Source organism: Chrysochloris asiatica, unplaced genomic scaffold (genome assembly GCF_000296735.1).
Source record: "Chrysochloris asiatica unplaced genomic scaffold, ChrAsi1.0 scaffold00181, whole genome shotgun sequence".
Classification (NCBI taxonomy): Eukaryota; Metazoa; Chordata; class Mammalia; order Afrosoricida; family Chrysochloridae; genus Chrysochloris; species Chrysochloris asiatica.
Window position 1 is genome coordinate 2,954,144 of NW_006408699.1, and position 23,154 is coordinate 2,977,297.

General features: G+C 37.0%; 1 protein-coding gene across 2 annotated transcripts in view; it reads right to left on the reverse strand.

The window, feature by feature from the left end:
- Window positions 1–23,154, reverse strand: part of MARCH7 (membrane-associated ring finger (C3HC4) 7, E3 ubiquitin protein ligase) — a 59,003-nt gene that overhangs the window by 10,984 nt on the left and 24,865 nt on the right. Inside the window, exons 3-6 of one of the 2 annotated variants that reach the window (XM_006872027.1) lie at window positions 17,531–17,720; window positions 16,630–16,797; window positions 11,938–13,045; window positions 5,949–6,118 (exon numbers count right to left, since the gene is read on the reverse strand). In XM_006872027.1, the coding sequence (XP_006872089.1) occupies window positions 5,949–6,118; window positions 11,938–13,045; window positions 16,630–16,797; window positions 17,531–17,720 (1,636 nt within the window). The remainder of the gene's footprint in view (window positions 1–5,948; window positions 6,119–11,937; window positions 13,046–16,629; window positions 16,798–17,530; window positions 17,721–23,154) is intronic. The other variant, XM_006872028.1, reaches the window with a different exon arrangement.

Genomic DNA, 23,154 nt, shown 5'->3' on the forward strand with positions numbered 1-23,154 from the left:
CAGTGGTTACGAATCAGGCTGCTAACCTCAGGGGTGAGCAGTCCAAAACTACCAGCTGTTCCATGGGAGAAAGATGAGGCTTTCTGCTCTCGTAAAGATTTATGGACACCTCGGAAACCCTGTACAGGGTCACTGTGAGTCAGAACCGACTCCATGGCACACAACAACAATATACATAGTTCACTTTGGATTCCTACTTCTCCTTAACTACTTTTAATAGTACCCTTTATACCTCAGCTACCCACACTATGGTCACACCCTTGACTTTATCATCACAATATACTGCACTACCTACACTTCTATTTACTTTAAGCATCCTCTCCTCTTGTGTACCTACAATTTATTCCAGCTTACCTATTATAGTAACTCTCTTCAATCTCATCTATCCTCCCAATTTCTTATTACATATTCCCTAATGTCCTTACCTCCTGAATTTAATTCTTATGATCACAATTATGCCCTTGCAGGTACCTTTAATTCCCTTCATCATATTTGAATGACAAAGGTCTCAATTCAGAACTCTAATCCATGTCTGTAGTCAAACATCTGAAAACTACAAACAAAAACAACAAAATGAAGAAAATGCGCATGTGTCTCACTTGAAATTCATGGCCATAGATTTCATTGGCTATTACCATTGTCTGGAAATCCTACTATGTTATCTTCCTTTGTATGTTAAAGACCTTACCTATCTCATACTTCACTAAGCACAGAAGCAATTACATAGGAACCTACGCCATTTTCCTGCCAAAAACGCAACTGAATAATAACCATATCTACACTAGTGTTCTGGAGTCCTGGTGTGGCAATGTGGGTTTATGTGCCAGACTGCAAAGCCATTTGAACTGCAAGGTCGGTGATTCAAGCTTACCAGCTGGGTCGGAACCAACTCAACGGCACTCAACAATAACAACACTAGTGTTCTAGATATAAGGCAGACCTTTTCCTAACAAAAAGCCAACTACTCAACGTGGGATCTGGATTCTGTTTCCTTTTTCTCTTCTCATTATTTTTCCTTCTATACTGGACCAATCATTAACATAAAAAATATGCCCTGCAACTCCTATTTTAAAAACAAACCTTTTTAAAGCACAAAAATCTTATTCTATAAATCTAAAAATTAGAAACTTTAAAAAAACAAATGTTAGCTAAAAAAAAAAATACTAAAAATCACCTGGTTTTGGATAAAAATTAAGATATGTATACCAAGGGAAGAAAACAATCTTACTTACTGAAGTCACTGGTTGCCAATTATTCAGATATTAAATATATTCCCCAAAGGAATGCTTCCAATTATAACTAACCATTATGATTAGTAACTTAATAGAACTGACAAATCCAAATGTACTGAAGTATAAATTATTCCTAATCTTGGAAAATTCTAGAAAACAATATTCAAAGCCTATTTATTTTGTTCTTTAATTTCAAATTAAATGATAGAAATGAACAATACATTAACAACAACAGAAAAACACTTCCAGTGACCCCATGTAACCAACCCTCCAATCCGCATTGCTCCAACTTCCTACTAACAATAAAGTATGTTGAAAGAGGGACTATGCTGCTGTCTTGCTTTTTCTTACCTCCTTAATCCAGTTTTATCAGATTTAGGCTATCAGCACACCACTGAAATGAGGCCATCAAGGACTCTGCTTGTCATTTCTTTGTTCCTATCATAGTTGACTTACTGACAAGGTTGATCTACACCTTCCTAGAAAAATTTTCTTCTTTTGATTTGCAAACTACTACACTTTCTTCCTGCTTTATAGTAGGCTGCTCCTTAAACCTCTGCTCTCACTAAAACTATCCTTGCTATCAGTTCTCTCCTGAGATTTCATTTCATTCCCAAACTTATATCTTACTTAGCTGTTCATGAGAATCCCAAATCTCCAAACCCATGTGTCTCCTAAAACACTAGGTTTGCCATCTGTCTATTTGATTTTTCTATATGATTATAGAATATGCAGTTCAAATATAACACATTGAAAATAGAACAATTACCTGTTCCAAACATGTTGCATTCTCAATCTTCTTTATTTTAATAAATGGCATTGCCATCACCCAGTTGTTCAAGTAAAAAATATGAATTTTGTAACTGTTCTTTCTCCCTCTACCACATCTGATATATTGGGGCAAGTCTTATATATAGAATCTACCTCAAAGTAAATTAAAAAGTCATTCATTTCTCTCCAGTTTCTCTTTTTCCAACACCACTACATACTAGCCGTAACTATTTCTTGTTAGTGCTACTTTAGTATATTTCTCATTGGCTTCCACTCTTGTCCTCTTTCCGCATATGTTGTCAATTTGATTTTTATGTATTCCATCTTGTGAGGTCCATGTGTATAGTTGTCTCTTATGCTGTCTAAAGAAGGTATTTGAAATGAACAAATCATTGATTTTACAGAATTCTATCATGCGTTCTCCAGCATCATTTCTATCACCAAGGCCATATTTTCCAACTACTGATCCTTCCTCATTGCTCCCAACCTTTGCATTCCAATTACCAGTAATGATCAAAACATTTTGACTGAATGTTTGATCAATTTCAGATTGAAAAAGTTGGTAGAATTCTTCTATTTCATCGTCACTTGCTTTAGTGGTTGGTACGTAAATTTGAATAATAGTGGTATTAACTGGGCTTCCCTGTAGGCGCATGGATATTATCCTATCACAGACAACATTGTACCTCACATTGTTGTTAAGTACCTTGGAGCCAGTCGGTTCCAACTCATAATAACCCCGCACAGGGTTTCCAAGGCTGTAAATCTTTAAGGGAGCAGAAAGCGTCTTTCTCCCATGGAACAGCTGGTAGTTTTTGAACTTGCCGACCTTAACGTTAGCAGCCCAATTCGTAACCACTACGCTACCAGAGCTCTTTTGTACCTCATGACTGATCTGGATATGTGCTTTTTGACAATGAATGTAACACCATTCCTCTTCAATTTGTCATTTACGGCATAGTAAACCACGTGGTCATAAGATTCAAAATGGCCAATACCAGTCCATTTCAGCTCACTAATGCCAAAGATATCGATGTTTATACATCCCATTTCGTTTTTGACAACTTCCAATTTTCCCAGATTCACTCTTTGTACATTTCATGTTCCAAATTTCAGTGGATGTTTACAGCTGTTTCTCTTCATTTTGAGTTGCGTCCCATCACAAATGCGGGTCCCTCGGGCTTTACTCCATTCGCATCATCACGGTCAGCTCTACTTTGAGGAGGCAGCTCTTTCCCAGTCACATTTTGAGTACCTTCCAATCTGAGGGGCTCATTTCCCGGCACTATATAATAGTGCTTCTCTGCTATTCATAAGGTCTTCAGTGACTAAATATTCAGAAGTAGTCAGTCACTCCTTCCTAGTCTGTCTTTGTCTGGAAGTTCATCTGAAACCTGTCCACCATGGGTGACCCTGCTGGTATTTAAAATACCGGTGGCATAGCTTTCAGAATCACAGCAACTCATAAGGCACCACAGTACAACAAACTGACAGTCAAGTGGTCTCTGTCAGTTTGTCGTACTGGCCGACTGACTGGAACAGATCCGTATTTGTGCCCATTCCAAAGAGAGGTGACCCAATGGAATGCGAAAATCATCGGATAATCTCTTTGATATCCCATGCAAGTAAAATTTTACTAAAGGTAATATAGAAATGGCTGTAATCATATATTGACAGAACTTCCAGAGGTTCAAGCTGGATTCAGAAGAGGCCGCTGATGTTGTTGCTAAATGCTGTCAAGTCGATTCTGACCCATAGCGACCCTGTACAGGGTTTCCGAGGCTGTAAATCTTTATGGGAACAGAAAGCCTCATCTTTCTCCTTCGGAGCTGGTAGTTTCAAACTGCTGACCTTAAGGTTCACAGCCCGATTCATAACCACTATGCTACCACAGCTCCTTAGAAGAGGCCGTGGAATGAGGGATATCATTGCTGATGTCCGATGGATCATGGCTGAAAGCAGAGACTATCATAAAGATGTTTACCTGTGCTTTATTGACTATGCAAAGGCTTTCGATTGTGTAAACCATGACAAGCTGTGGACAACATTGCGAAGTATGAGTATTCTTAAACACTTACTTGGGCTCATTAGGAATCTGTACCTGGACCAATAGGCAGTTGTTCAAACAGAACATGGGAACACTGAATATTTTTAAATTAAGACAGGTGTGCTACAAGGCTGTAATCTGAGAAGCTGGGTTATTATGAAGAAAAACGTGGCATCAGGATTGGAGGAAGATTCATTAACAACCTGCAATATGCAGATGATACAACCCTGCTTGCTGAAAGTGAAGAGGACTTAAAATATTTACTGATGAAGATCAAAGACCACAGCCTTCGGTATGGATTACATTTCAATGTCAAGGAAACAAAAATCCTCACCACTGGACCAATAAACAACATTCTTATCAATGGAGAAAAGAGTAAAGTTGTCAAGAACTTCATTCTTCATGGATCAACTATCAACAGTCATAGAAGCAGCAGTCAAGAAATCAAATGAGGTATTGCATTAGGCAAATCTGCAGCACAAGACCTTTTTAAAGTGTTGAAAAGCAAAGATGTCAGCTTGAGAACTAAGGTGCGCCTGACACAAGCCATGGTGTTTTCAATAACCTTATATGGATGCGAAAGCTGGACAGTGACTAAGGAAGATGGTAGAAGAATTCATGTTTTTGAGTTATGGTGTTGGAGAAATATTAAAAGTACCATGGGCTGCCAAAAGAACCAACAGATACATTTTGGAGGAAGGGCAGTCTGAGTGTTCCTTGGAGGCCAAGATGGCCAAACTTCCATCTCTCATACTTTGGACATATTGTCAGGCAGGACCAGTCGCTGGAGAAGGATATCATGTTTGGTAAGGTGGAGGGTCAGAGAAAAGAGGAAGAAGGAAGACCTCCAATGAGACGGACTGGCCAAGTGGCAGCATTAATGGACTCAAGTGTGGCAACAGTAGTGAGATTAGACCAGGATCAGGCAGTGTTTTGTTCTGCTGTGAATAAGGTCACTAAAAGTCAGTACTGACTCGATGGCACCTAATAACAACAAAGTACAGCCAAAATAGATAGCAGCATCATATTCCTCTGCTCTCAGTAGTTTCTCATTTAGATAAAAATACAATCTTTTTAACTTAGCTTCAGAGTTGTATATGAGTTGGTCACAGTCAAACTCTCTGTTCCCAATGGTATCATACTACCCCTTCACCCACACTGCACATCATTCAGTTCCCCAAACATATCCAAGTTTATTCCCACCTTAAAGTCTCTGCATTAATTGGAACCTCTGTTAGAATGTGCTTTCTCCCTCATTCTGAACTGGATAGCTACTTATCATTTAGTTCTCATTTTAAATGTCATCACCTCAGCAAGACATTCCCTTAACAACTAGTAGTTCCACAAACAAAAAAGCAAGCACATTATCTGTCTTATTCACCACTTTACATCTCACATCTAGATCTATGCCTGGCTTGTTCTAATAGGCACTCAATGAACAAATAAAGCAACATTATTATCCATATTATTCTGACTTATAGTGACCCTGTATATGGTTTCTGAGGCTGGAAATCTTTTACAGGAACAAAAAAATCTCTTCTTTCTCTCATGGAGCAGCTGGTGGATTTCAAGTGCTAAGCTTGCAGTTAGTAGCAAAACATGTAATTCACTATACCACCAGTTGTTTATCTGATGATTCAAAAAGATTCTGTATGATATAAAAACCACTAATAATCACAAATCATAACTATTTTACATTTATGAAGTAAGTTGTTAAATAAAATATAAGAAAACATTGCTATAAATTAAATTTCTAGTAAAACATTTGCTGAGAATTCAAAAATGACTGGGATAGATCTAAATACAACATTCAATAAATAATAATCAGTTATTTATAAAAATTTATTAATTCATCTCTTAGAAAAGTTCTGAAAAGAAAACAAACAGCTAAGTCTTACCAGAGTTAATTTTGGCCTGCAACCACTTTTTCATACATTCTTGGTGGACATACTGTAAACTTCCTGTGCATTTGCAAGGCTCTATCAGCAAGTTAGACGATGATGCAGCTGCCATCTGACAAATTCTACATAAGTCACCTTCTTCTTCTTCAGAGTCTTCTAAAAGGAGACTGGAAAAGAGGACATGTACCTCAAAGCTGTCAGAACTTATCCAGGTTAGTCATTTCTAGTCATGCATAATCCCAGTCTCTATTATTTCAACTCACATTTTTGCTAGGTAGAAAAAGGCCAATGACAACGAACAATAATGTCATAAATAGCTTTAACAATCACCATGAAAATTAACAATTTAACATCCCTGACCCGAACACCCAGACACTTGAATCAATTAGGAATCACAGCGGTCTCATAGGAAAAGGCAGAACTAATGGCCTCATAACATTTCTCAAACTGTAAATCTTTATAGGAGCAGATCTCCTATGGCGCGACTCTGGATGGCTCATGGGTTCAAGCCAAGAGCTTAACCACTGAGACATCAGAGCTCCTTTTATCTTATGATTTAGGTAATTTTGTCTTTGAGGTTGTTGCTGTTGCTGTTAAAACACCACAAAGTTGGTTCTGACTCATTGCAATCCCATATAAGGTTTCCAAGGCTTGAGACATGGTGTGTAGGTCCCAAGGTCAGTTTGAACTGCAATGTGGTGATTCAAACTCACCAGCTGCTCCTCAGAAACCCTATACAGGGTCACTATGAGTCAGAATAGACTTGACAGCACTTAACAACAAATCTTGGTAACAGAAAGCTTCTTATTTCTCCTGTGGAGTGAGTGGCTGGTAGACTCGACCTGCAGACTCTGTGGTTCACAGTCCAGAGCTTATCATATGGAGCCACCATGTTTTGAGACCATAGTTTAAATTCCAGACTTTTCACAATGGCTTTATAAGTGTACCTAAGAGATTTTAATTTCTACAGGATGGTAGACTACTTCAGGTCCAAATATATGAAGGTAATATATTTACACACTCTTCATTTTTGCCCTCTACTCCCTCCCCACAAAAATTTAATTAAACATATTTTTTTATTTTTCACTTGTTTTCAGAATGCTAATTCCTGTTTATATTGCTGAGCTTTCTGAATTACATCATAGTAAATAACAAAAAAAGTAGAATTTTAAGTTCTCCATTCAGTCTGCCCTCCAGTAATCAAAAAAAATTTTTTTTAAGGGTTATGTTGGCCTGAGATGATGGAGGCAAAGACGACGACGTGGAGAGATGGAGCAGTTGCAGACTTTAGACATAGAGAGGGAGTGGGGCTGGGTGCTGACGACCGGGGGGGCAGGCTTGTAGTGTATGCCCTTTGGTTGGTTGATGATGCATGGAGTGGATTGTAACCATGGCAATGAAACGATATATGACAGGATGAATGTAAAACTAATGTTCTCCCATGTAAACTATCACATAATTCACAATAAATCATTGAAAAAAAAAAAAGGGGGTTATGTTGTTGCTGTGTTTTTTGGCTTTGTTCTGATTCATAGAAACCCTGAGTCACTGCAAGCAGCAGATGATGTGTTTGAACCACCAAGCTTGTAGTTAGTAGTACAGTGCTTACCTTACAGCACATCTCATTCCTTCTTAAGGGTTGTTAAATGCCATATGGTTAGTTATGACTCACGGTGACCCTGGGTTGGGTTTCCAAGCAGCAGTTGGGGTAACTGAACTGACAATATTGTGGTTCGCAGCCCAATGCTAGCCTATAGTGCCACACCAGAAGTCATTTTTAAGGGTAGATTATGCATTTTTGTTTCAGTGTTAAGGATTTTTTGTTGCAACATATTTACTGTGACTTGGGTAAATGTTTACAGAGCACTGGACAATTCATACATTTTGTTTCATCTCATTGATTGCAATCCTCTCAATGTAACATCATTTACCCCATGTCTGTTCTGTTTGTTTCCATTCCCCTTTCTTTCGTAATGCTTCTGAACTTTGTCCTTAAAGTAAATGTTGCCCTTTTGATCTCAATGTTTTATAAGCCTAAGGTGTACACACCTCACTAGTGTTAGTTCTCCTTATGGTGCTATTACTGAGTTGGTTCTGAATCATAGGGATACTGTACAGTTTCTGAAGAGTGGCTGATGAGTTTCAACCACTAACCTTGCAGTTAGCAGTATAGTGCTTAACCTACAATGCCATACCCGGACCTAGAATTATTTTATTATAATATCAAAATGGTAGTGGTAGTTGTGTGGCGTCATTTCTGACTCAACAACCCTACTACATAGGGTTTCCAAGGATGCAAATCTGTACTGGAGAAGAAAGCCTTTCTCTATGGAATGCCTGATTGATTTGAACTGCTAGTCTTGCAGTATTTAATAGCCTAGCTCATAATTCACAATACTACCAGGGCTATTCAGTTGTTTTTTCTTACCTTTAATAAAATACCACAATCTAGGTGGCTTTAAATTTAAACAACAGAAATTTATTGTCTCACAGTTCTGGAGACTGGTGTTGACTACCTTGATTACCCTTACAGACCTACTGTTGGCTAAAAATAAGAGCCATGGGGGTGAGGAGCTCAGTTCCAGACGTGAAGAGTGACTATGAGGTATACTCTTGGCATTTCACTAGTCTCTATCTTAACAATAGGCCTGATTAAAAAAAAAAAAATTATTCTTATTATGCACTTTTCTCTTAAGGGGAGGTGAAGTGTAGTGAATTACTTCATATGGCTCTTTTACCCACATCTTTGTGTTTCTCACAAAAAAAACTTTTTTTCTTGATGTATCTGGATATATGAAGTGGGAGATGTTGATAAAATATGATTCAGCTGTGAATGACTGTTAACATGGCTCACTGTGATTGTAACAACTTGGAACTTTAATGTGCATATAAATTGAGCCATCTCAGAAACAGGAAATAGGGACCTTATGCCCTTAACTGAAGAAATGTAAGCAGGATAGCATGTCCTTTGGATGCTTGTGATTCTTGGGTGCTGAAGTAAGGCTAAATAAGCACCATATCCACCTGTTTCAGCTTACTTACAAATTTGACTTAGGGACACTTTTAGGAGTTAATATAGTTTGCATGTATTAAGTGAAGTAATTTTTTTCTAAAATTCCTATTGCTAAACTCACTGCTGGCATGAAGCAGGTCCTCGGTATTGAATGATACTGAATACTGAACGGCTATTAAAATTAAAACTTGGATTACACAGGGCTCCTAAATTACATTAGCAATAGAACTGCACATATACTCCTTTGTACACACACTGTTATGTGACTTTCATGTCCTAGTGTATTCTGAGACACAGCCTCAAGCATAAGTACTTTGCAAGGCTGAAAATGTATTTATACTTTGTCTATTTTTTACTTGGGAACTTCAATAAATTAACTGTAGTATCTTAAATGCCTAATGAGACACAAACACACTAACTCTTCTAAGATAACCACCATAAACTGCTGCTTTTAGACAGGGTAAAAAAAAAAAAATCTGTTGATGTGAAGCTGATGCTAATTCTTGGCAATTCCATGTTTTACAGAGTAGAAATATTCAGTAGTGTTTTCTTGGCTGTAATCTTTACAGAATCAGATCACTGGACCTTCCTTCCGTGACACTGCAGGGTGAGTACAAACCATGTAAACCACCCAGAGACCTTACAAAGGAGCCCTGGTGGCACCATGGGTTAAGCATTGGGCTGCTAACAGCAAGTTCGGTGGTTCAATTTCACCAGACACTCTGTGGGATGAAGCTGTTTGCTCCTGTTTAGATTTACAGTCTCAGAGACTCTAAGTAGTAGTTCTACTCTGTCCCACAGGATCACTATGAATTGGAGTACACTCTAAGGCACTTGATCTGTAGTTTTGTTGTTGTTTTGAGACCATACTAGGCAAGTATAGTTGTATGTTTTGCTGGTTATATAGGTTTCCAAGAAGCAGTTGTTAAGTTTGAAACATCAACCTTGTGGTTCAAACCGACCCAGCGGTCCAGTGCTTTAATCCTACAGCACCAGATCAGGACTCCAACATTACCAAGGACAATGAGGGGCACAGTAAGCCAAAGACCAACATCTCAGCAAAGATCTCTTTACCACTAGAGTAGGATTTAAATACACTTTTGTTAAAGCACAAAAATGCCAAAATGACAGTAACAACTATGCTTCCAAACAAGTCTATTACATTGGACCTTTATGAAAACAAAAGGGGAAAAAATACACACACACACACACACACACACACACACACACCTACCTACCTCCTTAGTTTATTACCACCCATACCATTTTATGACAAAAACGAAAATTAAAAGATGGGAAAACTAAGTAACTGTGCCTTATAAAATGACAAGTAATGGTCAAATTGGGATTACAAATGTTGGTTTTTCATTTTTTCACTCTTACTAGTGGTTGTTGGAATTTTCAATACTACAAAGAAGTTCAATTTACCAAAAAAAAGTTCTAAGCCCCAAATTTAAACTGTCATTTTTGTCAAAGGCAAATATACCTACTACATAAGAATTACCATCTAGTGGGTTTCCAACTCATAATGATCCTGTATAGGGTTTCCAAGGAGTGGTTGGAGGGTCTGAACCGCTAAACTGCGGTTAGCAGTCCAATGCTTACCTGATGGCGCCACACCAGGGCTCTATTTAAAGAAAATTCAATGTGTATTCGGATATCAAAAGTTAATTTCTGCATCTTATTTCACTTCAAAATAGTTTCTGTGGGGAAGGGCAATCTGTTTATATAAAATGATTAGAAAGACTTGTCTTGAGTCCTCATACTAATTAATACCACTTAGGAACTGTCTGAGGAGCTCTGGTAGCATAGGGATTATGAGTCAAGACTGTTAATCACATGGTCAGCAGTTCAAGGTTACCAGGGGTTCCGCAGTGCAAAGATAAGGCTTTTTGCTCCTGTAAAGATTTGCAGGCTCGGAAACCCTATACAGGGTTGCTGTGAGTCAGAACCGACTCCGTCGCACATCACTACCACCATCACTAACCGTCTATCAAGGAACAGGGCAAGACATAGACTTGTCTTTATGTGTATATGTAGTCCAAACTAAATAACCACCTTTAGATTTTTTTCTGAATACCACCCACGAGACCTCAATTCCTAATTCACTTAATTCTCATCCATGTACCTAAGAAAGAGAGAGAACTTAACATCTTAAAAACTCACTGCCATCAAGTTGGTTGTGACTCAACAGTAACCCTATAGGAAGAGTAAACCTAATATATAGGGTGTTCCTGAAACTGTAAATCTTTATGGAAGCACATTGCCTCATTTTCCACACAAAAAATTATTGGTGGACTCAATCTGCCAACCATTCGGTTACCAGCCTAATGCTTAACCAGTGCACCACTAGAACCCCTTTCTAAAATATTATTGTTGAATGAGTTCAGACCCTTAGCAACCCTGTACAGGGTTTCCGAGGAGTGACTGGGGGGCCAGAACCACCGACCTTGCAGTCCAGTACATTAACCCACAGTGCCACACCAGGACTCCATTAACTTATTACTGGATGTAAATTTTAGTAGCATATTCAGACATCCATGTTATGAGACAGCATTTCAGAGAGCTCTTTCTTCAATCTGAGGAGTCTTGGTGGCATAGTGGATGATGCATTGGGCTGCGAACTGCAAGATAAGCAGTTTGAATCCACCAGCTACCCAATTAGAGAAAGAGGAAGCTTTCTGCTCTCATACAGATTTACAGCCTTAAGCAACCCTACATAAGGTTGCTGAGAGTCAGAAGTGACTTGATGGTAGTAGATTTTTTGGTTTCTCCAATCTGCTCTTAGGGAGTCCTGGCGTGGCAATGTAGGATAAGAACTGGATTGCTAACCAGAAGGTTGGACGTTCCTACACACCAGATGCTCCTCAGGAACCTTATCTGGGGTCTCGGACTCAAAACCAACTCATTGTCATTTAACATAACATAAATCTGTTCTTACTTTATGGGCTTAAGACAGGTACTCAAATTTACCTTTCTTTTATTTTCTGCAGTCTTTCTGGATCTCTTGAAGGTGCACTTTTAGTTTTATCACTTTTTCCATCAGATGAATTCCAACCTGAAGGAATAATATCTACAGTGATCATAACATTATCAGTCAAATGACTTCCAAGCGCTGGGGGAACTGCAAATCGGAACAAGGAACCAGGAAGGATCCCAGTTATTCCTGTATTTCTTCCACTCTGAGCTGAATCTGACGTAGAGCCACCTGTGGCAGCACTGCTAGATTCTGCAGATGCTTGTGGTCTGTTGGCAGCAGCCCCGAGGGACTCATTTTGTGCTTCAAGGTGAACCACTTCATTTGCTTCTCTCCTAAAAATATGATGTGATCTAGATGGTAGATCAGAGGTAGATATCCTAGAGGATTCATCTCTTCCTTCTCTCCTCCTTCTAGAGAACAAAGGTGTGCATCTATTTCTAAGTGAGGACGATAACCATGGTCCTGTGTGTCTACCTTCAGATTCCTGGTTAAAATTTTCTGAATCTGGCTCAGAGTTATGATTTTGGCTAAGAGATGACAAACCCCATCTTCGCCTAAGAAATCGAAATCCCTGAGACGTTTCAGATGGCCTATTATCTGGAACTTCAGAAGATGACATTGTATTACTACGAGACTGTGAAGGTGCCAAGACTCTAGGAGAAATGTAAGAATTTTCAGAACTCAGTGATCTTGAATTCAAGGAATCCTGACTAGATCTTCGTGAAAAAAAAGTAGATGACATACTAGAAGCTATACGCGACAGCAATCTCCTGGTTGTACGCCTTCCTTCATTTTCAGAAGATTCTTGAAATGATCTTTGAGATGAAGCAACTCTTTCTGAACTGCTTATGGTTGGGGTATCATCTCTATTTGAAATATAGGAAAATGTAGGCTGTGTACTGCTCCGGGGAGATTCCAATTCTCTTTGTGAAAAGCTTGATCTAAAAGAATTTCTGCTGGAATCCCTAGAACATGGTATGGACTGATGTTCAGAAGGCAAATGGTGGTTTGTGGATGCCGTATTCAACTGTAAAGTGCTCACTGAGTTCTCTTTTGGTCTTGCTCCCTGTGAATATGAAGAAGGAACTCTGTCTTGAACATCTATTTTTGAAAGGAAGGAAAGACAACTAATTACAAGATATGATGAGTATTATTATTCAACTTAGTTACTAGTTACTGCCAAAATGAAACATTGGATTCAAATTCATTACTGCTATATTATAATTGGTGTGGCACTGTAGGATCAGCACTAGATTGCAAACCACAAGGTCGGCAGTTCAAACCCACCAGGTACTACTTGGAAACCCTATACAGGGACATTGAGTCAAAAATGACTTGACAGCACTCAACAACAACAATATTATAGTTACACAGCTTAACTACTTGTAAATAAAACAAACAAAACCTCCAAAATAAACGTGTTTCTTTTTCTATTATTATTAAAACCCACCATAGCAATGTAAAGTCAGTATCAGATATACAAAGGAAAAAGATTTATCATATTTTATGAATGGATTTACATCATTGTGCCAACCAATTGAATTTATCAAAAATTTACATAGTACAGTATCTTAGTAAGAAATATAACCCCTCAAACCCAAACCACCCATTGTCAGAAAGTCGACTCTGACTCATAATGATCCTGCAAGACAGCTAAGACCTGTCCCCTGTTTCCAAGGCTGTAGATCTTTACAGTAACAGACCTCCCATGAAAAAGCTGATGGGTTCAAACTGCCATCCGTTGGGTTAGAAGCCAGGGTTTTACTCACTTTGCCAGCAGGCTGCTTGATCAATGTGAAGTGGGTCAAATAATACATACAATGCAGATGACTGATATTAAATGAAAGAAAAACCACTATAAGGAAGAAAGGTTAAGTATTCTTACAATCACTGTAATTTTGACAAAGTTTGGGAAGAGCTAAAAACGTCTCCAATATTTTATTTTTTCTTCTATGTTAGTAGCAGTGTTTCTCATCCCTGATTATTCTTCACATACACCTTAATAATGGTTAAGAGTTTTATATCAGAATGAAGGCTGGGCATCTACATGTTCTAAAGTATGCCATTAATTGTTCTAACCTTCACATGCAATGAGAAACATAATAGCATTCTGTTGTAAATAACACCTATTCGTATACACAGAGTAAAATCTAGACTGCTGCCATGCTAATACACAGAGTCTTATTAAAGGGTAAGTTGTTAAGTGCCATCAAATTAGTTCGGACTCATAGAGACCCGGTATAGGGTTTTCAGAGGAATGGCTGGTTGAGTTTGAACCACCAACCTTCAGTTCCAACCAACCTTATGGTCAAGTGATTATCCTACAGCACCACAAATGATAAATTACTCCAAGGGATAAATTAACTCTGGGCTAAATCAGTTCTATCCTATACCTTCACACCAACAACCTAGATGCTATGGATCCTGTTCCACTTGAGTTCTTCCATCCAAACTCAAGCAGACAAAAAAGATGTTCTCATTTGTCTTGAATAAAATGTCTTCCTCTAATTAGATTATTCAAGATAACAAGTATATAAGAAAAAATCAAACGTCACTTCTGCCAGCTGTGTTTATAAACTTCAATTAAACCTTTTTTCCTTAGCTACTCTGGTAGTGTAGTGGTTACAGATCGGGCTGTGAACCTCAAGGTCAGCAGTTCGAAACTACCAACTGTTACGTGGGAAAAAGATGAGGCTTTCTGCTCCCATAAAGATTTACAGCCTCGGAAATTCTGTACAGGGTCACTATGAGTCATAACTGGTTCCATGGCACAAAACCACCAACACCACCACTTAGTATGCTTATTTTATGGTATTTATTACTGAAAAGCTTATGCTTACTGACACTGATAGAAACATGGGTCTTTATGTTTTAAAATGATGACTTCAAATTTATTGTCATTCAACAGTAACAGTTACTTATTAGATTGCACAAAGCAGATTATACTTAAAATTTTCAAGACTCAGGTGCCCTGATGGCACAGTGGTTAAGTATGCGAATGCTATCAGAAAGGCTGGCACAGTTTGAACTCATCTATGGCTTCAAAGGAAAAAGATGTGGCAGTCTGCTTCCGTAACGATTTATGGTGTTGGTAGTCATATGAGGCAGTGTTAATCTGTCCTACAGGGTCACTATAAATTGAAATTGATTGGACTGCAGTGGGTTTAGATTTAAGAATGTTTTTAGCATATTTTATGAAATAAACATCTTTAAAAGAAAAAAAATGCATGAAAAAACAAAGGCAGACATCTAGAAACATATGACATTATCTTGTAGGTTATATAGGTTCAGTTACAGATATCACAATAAAGCAAGTGACATAATAAAACAAGTCAAACAAATCTGGCAGTGCACTCAAGACTATGCTGTAGTCTATTAAATGTGCAACAGCATTATGAATAAGTTTGAAATATTGTCAGAACTACCAAAGTGTGACACAAAGACATGAAGTGAGCACATGTTCAATGCAGGGTTGCCTTCAATTTGTGAAACATGCACTATCTGAGAAGTGCAATAAAGCAAGGTATATACCTATATTAAGTTCTTCTGAAACCTTCATAAAGAAGAGTCACTCCATTTATTCCTTTCCACTTCTTAATTTAATAACTAATACAATATATGAGTAAGTCACAAAGTATTGCTGCAATATCACAGAAATCTTTACTAAACAAAAATATCAAACTGTGGATATTTCTCAGCATATTCTCTATCTAGGTCTATATGCTTCTGAAGGCAGTACTTCCATTTCTCTAAAACGTTTCCTCAAGAATTCTGTGTTCTTCAAATTACACCACATGAAAATGGCAGGTCTGGCATCCTCAAGGGGTGCACATTCTATTTCTTTTAAATGTTCTTTGAATTTTCAGAACAAAGAGAAGTCTGAAGGGACAAAATCAGGGCTGGAGAGTAGATAGGATAAGTCATGACAATAAGAAATTTGTTAGCAACAATTTCCTGACCTTTTTCTTACCAATGAGATTTTCAATTTTCTAAAAACTTCATGCTAATAAGCCCAACAATTGCCTTGAGTCCTTTAAGAAAATCTATCTAATTTACCTGTTCGGAATCCAAAAAAACAGATGTCATAAATGCTGAGCTAAACACCCTGCCTTGAGTTCATCTTTGAGATCTTGTTAGTCTTACCTTCCTTGCATGGTTTACCTGGAAACTGTTGCTTTATGTGGGGGCAGAATTCTTATAAGCTTTTTTTTTTTTTTTTTTGGTGGCTTTAAAGAACCAATATTTATTTTCTTAGTTCTATAACCTGAACGTTCAAATCAGAGTCTCTATGTTGATCCTTTACGGTGTCTGCCAGCAATCTTTAACATTCCTTAATGTGCAAAGCGTCAGTATTTTGGAAAGATGCTTATTTGGATTTTGTTAAAGACTTTTATTAGTCCTTACCTCAAATTGGTTGTTTCCCCCCTGGCCCAAAAGGTATCGTTTATGAAGGCACCCAAATAAGAGTAAGACAAATATATTACTGAAAAAACTTGTCTGCAGCCATGTACTGATCACAGACACACATGTAAATATTTTGTTTGGAACACACCTACGCATGTATGAACTGGAACCCTAGTAGCAATACTTTTTGACTTACCCTTATATACACAAGATCATGTAAAATTAGATACGTTACTGATAACTATATAAAAGCTACTGATAAATATGTAGCTCATACATACAGGATGCGCCTGTGAAATCACCACTTCTATGACTATAATCCATAAGATTACTAATGGAAGAATCTGATCTCCTCTCCAAATCTCTTCTTTCTCTCATTAAGTCAGTTCCAAATGATCCAAGTACCATTGAGGAAGATCTGGGAACTTGACTATGTCTCCAGGAAGAATCTTAAAATAATTGAAGAAGCTTTAATCCAAAAAGTATCCAAGGTAACAACAAATCTCCAGTAATACAGAAGACTCTTATTATTTATTATGGAAATTCCCACAGATAAATGGTTGCAATTAGGAAAGAAATTCAGCAAAACATATATTTATTCATTAATGAATTAATCACATAAAAATATTTCCTACCAAAAAACATTCTTCTCTGCCTAACACTAAAATCTTCCTCTATGCATGTCAATATCTTAGTCATGTCCCATAACATCTGATCATACAATATAAACATGATATGAAATGATTAGAGAGTACCTGAATTTTCTGAAAATGAATTATCAGATACACAATACTGACCATTTATAAAAGGCATGCTTAAGAAATGTTTTAAACATACATTAGATCTGGCTTTCCTAGCAACCATTAAAAATTTATTTTCTGTAATAACCAGCAGAATACATGTCTTTTTGACCAATTTGTTTACCACACACAAAAGCTAATTAAAATCTGCTAATCTGTTTGAATAGGACATTTACTGTATGAAATTTAGAACAAACATCAATTTCAGGTCTACCACTACGTTGAGAGTTAAGATTTTGGATATTCCACATTTCTGATTCAATGTCTTACACGCACTCATATATTATCCCAAATCTAAGAAATATGCTAATTCTTAGCAAAGGGCTTTAGTTTTAAATTCATATGTACTGTCTCTTACAGATACATGCATACTGTCTCTTACCTGATACTGCATTTAAACCATTTCCTACATTTCTCCCAGCTGAGGTAGATGTGCAGTTTGTACAAGAAAGTTTAGGTCTTTTTGAATCATGATCTCGTTGCTGGTTTTGTGATCTTGAGCGTGCTCCCTGAGTGATCTCAGATTCACTATACCAAGTGGATTGAAAGGGTGTTGCAGATGCTGATGTAGACTGTAAGTCAAAATAAAAAACTGTTTAAAAAGAACAAACTCCTAACATTATTAAATTTAACCTACAACTCTGTAATAATTACCCTAGAATCACTCATTTCTCAGAAGCATCAATTGTTCTACCGTGCAGATTTTTTTCCTTAGTCTTTTTCCCTTTTACCATTTGTCCCTTTCACTACAATTGTACTTTGATGGGCTATCAATCAAATTTTGATTAAGTTTTTATGTAATTGTATGTGGAGTACCTAGGTAGTACAGTTAAGCAGTTAGTTACTAAATGAAAGGCTGATGGTTCAAATCCACCATGCAATATTGTGTAAAAAAAGGCTGGCATACCATTTCCAAGACAGTGTGGCGCTGTGGGTTAATGTACTGAACTGCAAAGTTGGTTTGAGCCACAAGGTCGGTGGTTCAGGCTGACCAGCTACTCCTCGGAAATCCTATACAGGGTCGCTATGGGTCAGAACTGACTGGAAGGCTTTTAACAACAACAACAATGAAAACCTCTACTGAGAGCAGTTGTACTATGTAACACATTGTGTCACTATGAATTGGAATAGACTAAAATATTAATTGCTGTAATTATATATGAAACACTGATAAACAAAAAAGTTACAATAATTTTGCTTTCCTGATTTAATATTTCAACCTCATATACAACTGGTATCCTATTTTTAGAGGTATACAGAACATAAAAAAATGCACCAACATACAAATTGTGAAAACATTACTATGATATGAAATTTAACAAATCTTTAAAAATATTCTTGGCTCTATTCCTGTAATCAGAATAGTCACAATACTACAAAGGTACAATTGAAAATAAAATTTAAAAAGTCCTAACACTGAAATTTCATTAGTGAACAATTAAAACAAGTAAATTGTTTAAAACTCTTTGTTTATGATTTTCTCTTTAAACAAATAAATAGGAGAGGGCTTCAGTTTATGGAAAAATGCAATTAAAAGACAAAATCTCCCCACAATCTTTATAATGTCCCCTCGTAGATGTGTACACACAAAAAAAACAACAACAACACTCAACACAAAAGTCATTCACAAAGCTCAAACTAATTTGTTGTTTTTATTAACTGCCACTGAGTGGATTACAACTCATAGTGACCCTGGTACAGGGTTTCCGATGAGCAGCTGGTGGGTTTGAGCAGCTGGTAGGTTTGAACTGCTGACCTTGTTTGTGGTTCACAGCCAGGTGCTTTTCCTACAATGCAGACTGTGTCTCCCTAATTCATTAATGGGTTCCAGTAAGCACTAGACTGGTAGCCAAAATTGGCAGTTCAAACCCACCAGTCACTCCTGAAAACCCTGTAGAGTTATTATGTGTCGGAACTTACTCAACAGCACACAAGTACAATTCTTTAACAGATTAAGCAGTTTATTTAACATAATGCACAGGAGAAAAATGATTCATTTAATTTAAAATATGGGTTTAAATAATAAGAAAATATTCTAATCACAATTATTGAAATATTGCCATCAATGCAAAGTTCTTAACTAAACACACACATGCTGAAACTGATTAAAAAAGGCACATTTGACATATAATCTCAAAATTGCTTGTGGAAGGTAATGACGCTTAAAATAAATGATACTGAAAAATATTTCATATCATGCTGCCTACAATTAAAGTACATGCTATGCTAAACTGTTCATTTTATTAAAGTGTTATTTTGCTTGTCAAAAGAAACTGCATCATGGGTCATAAATTCACTTTATATTATAATCTGATAATCACAAAATAAACATGAGAACACAAATATATATTCCCTCATGGTTCTTCTGCTGTTCCTCTGCTACTCCTCCCATGTCACAGCTTTCTAGGTTGAAGATGTTCAATGCGCAGGGTTCTCAGAGTTCAAAAAATATGCTCTTTTTTATGTGAGTGATTTCACAGCCCCTCCTGCTTCTGAGATAGTTCATTTTTAATCCATGCTTGAGTTTTTACAATTACGATTAACTCTGCTGATGTGCACAGATGAATCATGTCATCAGTATCTTCTCTCATTTTCTCTTACTCAGACCCAGCAAGGCAGAAATATTTAGTGGTATGACTATGGCTACAAAGATACATTAGATAATTTACTTCCCCACACTGGTATTAAATGGTCTTCTTTGAAGGCCTATGGATATTATCGTATCACACACAGCATTGTACTTCAAGATAGATCTTGAAATGTTATTTTTGATGATGAATGTAATGCCTCTTCAATTTGTTGTTCTCAGCATAGTAAACTATATAATTGTCTGATTCAGAATGATCAATACCAGTCCATTTCAACTCACTAATGTCTAGGATATTGATGTTTATGTGTACCATTTCATTTTTCCTAAATTCATACTTCAAATATTTCATATTCCAATTATCAATGAATGTTTGCAGTTATTTAGCCTCATTTTGAGTTGTTCTTCATCAGCAACAAAGGTCCTGAGAGTTCTAACCCCATTCCCTTCATTATGGCTTACTTTACTTTGAGGAGGCAGTTCTTGCCCTGTCATATTTTGAGTGCCTTCCAACCTGAGGGGCATGTTTTTCTGGCACTATATCTGACAATGATCTGCTGTTATTCATTAGATTTTCAGTAGATTAACGTTAAGTATAGCCTGCCTCTCCTTCCCAGTCTGTTTTATTTAGGAAACACTGCTGAAACCTGGCCACCATGGGCAACCCTGCTGGTATTTAAATATCATTGGCACAGGTGCCAGCATCACAGCAACACACAAGCCACCACAGCACCACAAACTGACAAGAGAACTGGTGGTTACATTACCATAATATATAACAAATGTTGTGACCAGAGGCTCACAGGAACCTAACTCTACCTCCCCTGGGAACACTGGATAAGTTTTTGTTAATTCAGTATTCATAGTAATTTTATAGAATACAATTACTGTGAACAACTTTAATTGGCTTTATATTGTTTATGTAAAATTATATTTGTTTTTAAAAATTCAGAGAAAATTAAACCTAATTGTTTCAGAATACAGTTACATGAATGATGACAGAATTGGACTGGAAATATTTTATTCTGAACTTAAACCAGCAGAGAAACTGGTCTAGAGTTTTATTCTTTCCACATACTAATAACAGTGAGTCCTGGTGTAGCACTATAGGATAAGCACTGGACTGTTAACCACAAGGTCAGTGGTTTAAACACCGCAGTGCCATTTGTGTTGGTTCACAAGAACATACTATGATTGATGCTGTCAAGTTCTCTTATGTGACCTTATCATTTATTTTGACATGCATAAAATGGGTGCACCACTTTGGCTATATAAAATTCTTTTCAGTCTTTGCAATCTTGTTAATGAATTGTCTGTGGTGTGCATAACAATCTGGCTTAATGCTTCCTCAGTACAAAACTGTTCTAGTCCTCATCTTCTATAGTTTGTCTGGGTAGACAAAATTTGTTATAATTATGCTTTCCAACAATACACAGAATGGTGAGAAATTTCAGTCATTCAACATGCAAGTCATTCCCAAGCTAAGGTTGGACAAAGTGACCCGCTGATATCTTTTTTTCAGCTCTCAATCAGTAACCAATTACCCTTCTGTAGTTTATTTGGCGCATTTTTGTACTTATTGTTGGTTATTTTTTCTGTTTAAAATGGCTTCCAAGCCACTTTAAATAGTACTGAAATGATGTCTAATGATGTTAACACAAGTAGACTATGTTCCTCACAGACAAAATACGTGTTAAATAAATTTTATTTATGCTGTTTTCCTTGAGTTCAATGTTAATGAATCAATAAAACTGGGGGAGCTTCAAAAAGTTCATGGAAAAATTCCATTATCATTCAATTTTATTTTTTCACTAACTTACAAGATTAAATATTGATCAGCTGACAAAAATGTTCTGACCAGATATTCACAGGAACCTAATTCTGTAGAAGGGAACTTCAAAACACTTATGGAAAAATTCTATTAATTTTTATACGAACTTTTAAAAGCTCCTTCAGTTGTTCCCTACCATTCACTATTATTCTATTGTTCAGTGTTCAACAGCGGCTTTACAGAATATAACTATCATGGACAATGAGAACTGGCAGAATATTGAGGGTTGTATAACCTATAATTATAGTTTCATTTTAAAACATTTTCATTATCTCCCAAAGAAACTTTATAGCCATTTTATTAGTCACTCTCCATTTTCTTCTTTTCCCTTTAATTGACTTTTTTCTATAGATTTGCCTATGCTGGACATTGAACGAAATGATACAGTACGTGTCTTTTGGAACTGGCTTCGTTCAGTTAGCTAAATATCTTAAAGGCTAATCTATTTGGCAGCATGTATCAGTACTTCACTTTTTATTACTAATAATACTCCATTATATGAAGAAAAAAAACAAAACAGTAAAAACCCAAAATCAAATCAGCTGCCATTGACTCGATTCCAATTCATAATAAGCCTATATAGCACAGAGTAGAATTGCTCCTTAGGGTCTCCAAAACTATAAATCTTCAAAGGAGCAGACAGCCTATCTTGCTCCTGTAGAATAACAGGTGGATTTAACTTGTCAACCTTACAGTTAGCAGCCCAGTGCTTAGTCCACGTTGTATAAATATACCTCATTGTGATACACATTTAGGTTGCGTTTACCTTTTGGCTGTTATGAACAATGTTATGAAAAATTCCAAGAACATCTTTGCCCAGGTTTTTGTATAGACATATATATGTGTATATAAAGGAGCTCTGGTAGCATAGTGGTTATGAAACAGGCTGCTAACCACCGTATTATATATATATATATAGAGAGAGAGAGAGAGAGAGAGAGTATATCTATCTATCTATCTATCTATCTATCTATCTATCTATCTATCTATCTAGATATATAGAGAGAAATACACACACACATACCTAGAAAATAACAGATGGGTAATATAGTAACTCTGTGTGCAACATTTTGAGGAATTACCTGTTTTCCAAAGTGGCTGTACTACTTTACAACCCCCCATCAGGAACACAGGAATGTTCAAATAGCTTCATATCCTTAACCTAATATTTGCCACTATATTTTTATTTTAGCCATTCAAGTGTATGAAGTGCTATCTCATTGTAGTTCTGATTTGCAATTCCCCAACAACTTATGAACTCCTGGTGTGGTACACTAGGATATACACTGGACCAATGAACCACAAGGTCAACAGTTTAAACCCACAAGCTGCTCCTCATAAACCTTATACAGGGTTGCTGTGAGTTGGAACTGACTCAAAGGCAGTTAACTACTGATGTTAAGCATCCTTTCATGAGCTTATTGACTATTTACCTTCTTTGGTTGGCTGGTTATGTGCCGGGGAGTCGGTTCTGACTCATAGTGACCCTGTACAGGGTTTCTGAGGCTGTAAATCTTTACGGGAGCAGAAAGCCTCATCTTTCTCCAACGGAACAGCTGGTAGTTTTGAACAGCTGACCTTGTGGTTC